The following is a 5,113-nucleotide window of genomic DNA, read 5'->3' as shown; positions in this document are numbered from 1 at the left end:
TATATATATCAGACAAGTAGATTAAGAACAATATATATACCTGCTATGTTAACAGGTGAAAGAAGTTGAACATTCTTCTTGTTCACACAATGTAAATGCTTTTTATATATATTAAAATATTTACTGAGTAGTCTTAAGCATTTCACATTGAATTTATGGCTAAATCTTACAGGTAGCATATGATACCATGGAAAGGGGATTGGCACATGAAATTGGGTACAAATTAATATATATATATATATATATATATATATATAAATATTGGTGTAATGAATTCACAAATAATATCAAGGCCATTAAATCTATTCTGACAAATAAAATACTTTCACAGGTTCCACATAGGCAATTACTAGTATTTTAAAATCTAATCCAGTCTTTGAATCAGTGATAAAAAATTCATAAATAAAGCATTTTCAAGTAGACTCAAAACGGCTCAATTAGCAGGCATATGAATCACATGATCGTTAAAAGGTAAAGAACAATTGGCAAAAATAATTATGAACTGCAGCATTACAGAATCCAAAAACAATGATTAAAATTAAGTGAGATTCAACTTAAAAGAATATTCACTGTCCATAATAGTTTGAGACCCTCGCCTTTGTAATCTTGGCTGTTTTTTCATCCGTATAAACTAACCAATAAAAATGGATATGTTACACACCTACAAGAACTAATTAAGTTAATATATAATAAGGTGGGACAATCCGAATATAAATTTTAGTCCATGTTTTCCTATAATGCATATAATAAAGTTACGTAGGCCGTAGAATCAACGCATATGATCATTATCATGATAACGACTTCTTCCTAACAAGATATAATCCAACATGATGATGGATTATGACCAATATCGACATCAGTTACAACAGCCACATGACTTTATGTTTAGATGGATCTTATGCCATCTTCTTCCTCCTTATCATCATCCTCTTCATCTCTCTCTGAATCAAGGTCATTAGGATAAACCTGTAGCCAGAAAACGAATTCAACTGTGCGTTACAAATTTATTGTTAATTAACCTGATGAATGTTATAGTGATATTACACACACTTGACACATAGGCGAATGTACAGTGTGCACGCAAAATTTTCAACCCTCAAGGATAGCTCTACCTTGTGGCACATAACAAAAACCCTGCAGCTAAAAATGACTCTTCTCAGAATGTAGGTGCTGCTGCAGGCCAGAAAAATTAAATCCTGGCTTCCACCAAGCTTCTCCACCCACAAAAGCATCTAAACCATTTACGTTCACTGTTTACACTTGTTTGACTATCATTGTAAAGTAATTGTACAGAGAACATTACCTGTGCTAGAGGCTCCTCTCCTATTTTATTCACAGCATCCACCCCAGCATCCTCAATGCCGTTTTGATATTTGAGGTCGTCCGCATAATCTGTTTAAATGGAGACCAATGCTAGTTTTATTCCCTTAGCAGAAAAAGCAGTTAACTGCCAATGCCAAGACCTATATGTGGAGACAAAGAAAAAGGAAGAGGGGAAGAAAGAGGGAGAGAAAGAGATAGAAAGATAGAGCAGATTGAGAGAGGGAAAGAGTGAGTGTGAGAGAATGAGAAAAGAGATGAAAAGAAAGAGAGAGGGAGATGGACAGAGGGAAAGAGCGAGAGAGAGAAAGGCACAAGAACAGATGGTGGAAGATGATGAGGCAAAGGAGGGCGCAGAAGGAGACGGGGGAAAGGAAACAAGTGACAGCACATGGCAACAATAAGATGCAAGTCGACGACAAACCACAAGAGACGACAACCATATGTGCAGCAGAAACCGTAAAAAAGATACCTCAGCGAAAAAAGGAAAGCAATGCACAACCGGCATGGCACGGTTAGCTGATATCATGAGTTTGCCGAAATGAGGAGCTGTCTTGAATAGAAAGCTGCTTGCATTACCACCATGGTTATTATCCAAGTGCAGGGCAATTCCTTCCTCTCCTGGATAGCCAACTGCATCCAACTGTCCAGGAATCGCAACGCGCTGTGCATCTGCCTGATCATCCAGGTAGCCCCCTATCTTTGGTTGCTCAGTACCAGGATTGTCAAGAGGCCCCTAACAACATAATTTCAGCCACGATGTAAGGAGTTAACATTTACATTCAGATAACTATGAACTCTCAACTAACAAGAGCAATCGGAGATAATAAACCTCTGCCACAGCGTAGTAGTCCCCCCCCCCATCTTGCAGTGACGTCCACGTCCAGGCACAAGGCATCCATTCAGTTACTGAGAACTCGTTGTTTCTACTCTCTATGACTATTGTTGTTTGACTCTGCATTGACACCATGCACAGCGCATATATCTATATATAGCTATCGATCTAATTTGTAGCCGGCTTTAACGCGGAGGTGACACATCATAAACCCCTACAAAGAGAGAAAGCAAAAGCGAAACCAATCGAAGTGATTAGAGAGTAAACCGCTACACTACCATCAATGATAAGAAATCCTTCAAAAAATCCCTGGATCCAGATCTGGATCCGGATCACCACCAAAATCTAATCGATTGGTTCTTGGCCCAAGACCAACCCGTCCAAAAGATTTCATCAAAATCCGGCCGTAACTTTTTGAGATATCCTGTTGACAGACAAATAAACCAACAAACAAATGAACAGGGGTAAAAACATAACCTCTTTGGTGGAGGTAATTAAAATGACATGTATTAATGATTAACTGACAAGTGTCTCACATGTAAGCAGAGCACTTACAAACGTTTGGTACTATCAAATGAAATAAAATAGTACCATTTCAAAATTATATGCCATATCAACATTTATCATAAAATACGTACTATACCTAAATATATTATATTTTCTTCATGTAACTACGCTCAAACATATGGTAACTGACACATTTATAGATTGAATACTTTGCAATAAAAGATATTTGTAAAGTATCTCTTGAAGGACCCTTATAGACTGGTTTGACTGCATGTTTTTTCACAGTAAGTAGAAACCACTGATTTCACCCAGAATTCCATTCACAGCACATACATGCAAACACACTGAAACAGCCACGCATGTACACACACAGACAGCTTCTGTTGCCATTGCCAGGCTTCAATCCCACACCCTCAGCAAATCAATGTGTATTTGCTAATGTATTACAGAGAAGTTCACACTACCATTAACTCCTGTGCTGGATCTAAATCGCCTGGGCCAGCGACGTTCTGAGGAAATTGCTCGGGCACTTTCCAGCTTGGTGGAGCCAGCTGTACGCTTCTCTCTGATCTGTGGTCAGCAGCTTCCACATGGAAATATGACTGCTGTCTTCCTGCTTTGCCCGGCCAATTACCGCTCCGTCGCACGATTGCGTTTGTATTCCAGCTGGGCCCAGCCTGTTGCTAAAACAATCGACATCATACTTATCATAAGCTGAATTTTTAATTGTGAGTAATAATTTTAAACTGCGTTTTGTTTAAATAGATTAGAATTGCCATGCAGAGGTCATGTCTATACATTAAAAATAACATGTATATAACTGTGGGTCTGTGCGTGCGTGCGTGCGTGCATACATGCTTGCCTGCGTGCGAGCTTCCATGCATGCATGTAGATATATAAAAAATAAATAATATATATATATATAGATAGATAGTTCGATATATAGATAGATATGTAGACAGATATTGCCAATAGATCTCAATAGGCATGCAAGATTTCTAATGCAATAGATATTTAAGATCTGTCGTGTGCATAACAAGGAAACTCTCCTTATGCTAACCTCATCATAGGGCCGAGAATTAACAGCAAATCAGGAAAACTCTCCCGAGGATAGTGGGTGAAACTTGTACATGCGTGGTGGGGTCAGAAGAGGAATTACCCTTCATAAATAAATGGTGTTCTTGTTGGAAATGCAAGGACTGACCTGTAATTTCTGGCCAACATTTAGTGAGCCTGTGTCTACATCGGACAAATCTTGATTTCTGCAAAATAGGTCAGAATCTATGAACATTAAATGTGAAGGTCTATGAATCTTCTTTTCCTATAAGATTACATACACATACACAACTTATCTGACAATTGTGTAAGGTCGAGTAGACAGGCTCTGTGTAGATTTCACCCACTACACTAGCCACAGCAGACACAGGAAATTAAGTAACTAATGCCAAACTGGAGCTAATATATAGCCTTAACGTTGCTAAGATTCTTAAAGCTTTGAGCATTTATTACTATTACAATGAATTCGCTCTATGTATATACGCAACTTGGCAGTAAGCAAAAGTTTATTGTTTCTTACAAGCTATACATGTTCTTCAGCTGGACAAGCTCCTGTCTCAACTGGGCAATCTCTTCCATCGCCAGATTATGTATTTCTGAAAGCAAATGAAGGCTTTAAAATAATCATAAAATAAATATATAATAAAAAAATAAGATAACTGCCGTGAGAGTTTTGCAAAAGTGTTCATCTACTCTCTTCACAAGGACGGGATATATAACAAGATTATTTCGGTATATAAAAGTGAATATTTAAGAACTGTTCGCGCACGATTTTTATTCGAGAAATAAATGGTTGTACGTGTATAACCATTACGGATTACTATAGTCGGTTAAATGGAAAAAATCTCCAGGGGCTGAAAATAGGGCAAGTCCGAGGTCCAGGACCTGCCGATTTCATACTAGGACCTTCGCAATTTCCAAGCATGCAGAAAGTCCGTCGGACCTATCAATAATTTACAGTACTCCACTTTCATCATATAAAACATCATTAAACCATTGCAAATTGCGAAGAAATAAAGCGAAAGTAGACCGATTTTTGGTTACTGTCGACATCTATAGTATCATATTTAATATTCACAATGAAACATTCCTGGTATAACTGTCAAATTTACCGAAAATCTGATCGAAATTACACGTATACTGATAGCGCATGCTGCAACGTTAGCATCATGGTTGTTTATAACGGAAGTTAACGCGGATGCGCGCGCAGTTTCAACATACCTGAACTAACTCGTCGCTCGTGCGAGTAACTCGGAATGCCTGCAGACGACGCATGTATTGTATCAAACAAGGGCAAACATGAGTTTGTTTAAGTTTAGTTTTTTATCAAAAAACGGACCCACTGTTACCAAACGTACTATTAGCCAAACAAACGTAACATATTCGGACCTTCCA

General features: G+C 38.1%; 1 protein-coding gene across 1 annotated transcript; it reads right to left on the bottom strand.

Annotated features, from left to right (window-relative positions):
- Positions 1 to 21: 21 nt before the first annotated feature.
- LOC106819847 lies at positions 22 to 4,309 on the bottom strand. Its single transcript, XM_014824425.1, has 6 exons — positions 4,239 to 4,309; positions 3,867 to 3,924; positions 3,127 to 3,345; positions 1,900 to 2,056; positions 1,304 to 1,392; positions 22 to 966 (listed from the first exon to the last, which is right to left on the bottom strand). Exons 1-6 carry the CDS (start codon positions 4,295 to 4,297, stop codon positions 886 to 888), a joined length of 663 nt encoding a protein of 220 aa, XP_014679911.1. The 5' UTR covers positions 4,298 to 4,309; the 3' UTR covers positions 22 to 885.
- Positions 4,310 to 5,113: the final 804 nt, after the last annotated feature.

Source organism: Priapulus caudatus, unplaced genomic scaffold, assembly GCF_000485595.1.
Source record: "Priapulus caudatus unplaced genomic scaffold, Priapulus_caudatus-5.0.1 Scaffold40, whole genome shotgun sequence".
NCBI classification, from domain to species: domain Eukaryota; kingdom Metazoa; phylum Priapulida; class Priapulimorpha; order Priapulimorphida; family Priapulidae; genus Priapulus; species Priapulus caudatus.
This window is presented reverse-complemented; position numbering and strand designations above follow the sequence as displayed.

Coding starts and splice junctions, on each gene's coding strand:
- LOC106819847 (XM_014824425.1), bottom strand. CDS start 4,297: ATGGAAGAGATTGCCCAGTTGAGACAGGAGCTTGTCCAGCTGAAGAAC. Junction 3,346..3,866: donor ATGTTGGCCAGAAATTACAG/GTCAGTCCTTGC, acceptor CGATTGTTTTAG/CAACAGGCTGGGCCCAGCTG. Junction 967..1,303: donor GAGAGGAGCCTCTAGCACAG/GTAATGTTCTCT, acceptor TTCTGGCTACAG/GTTTATCCTAATGACCTTGA.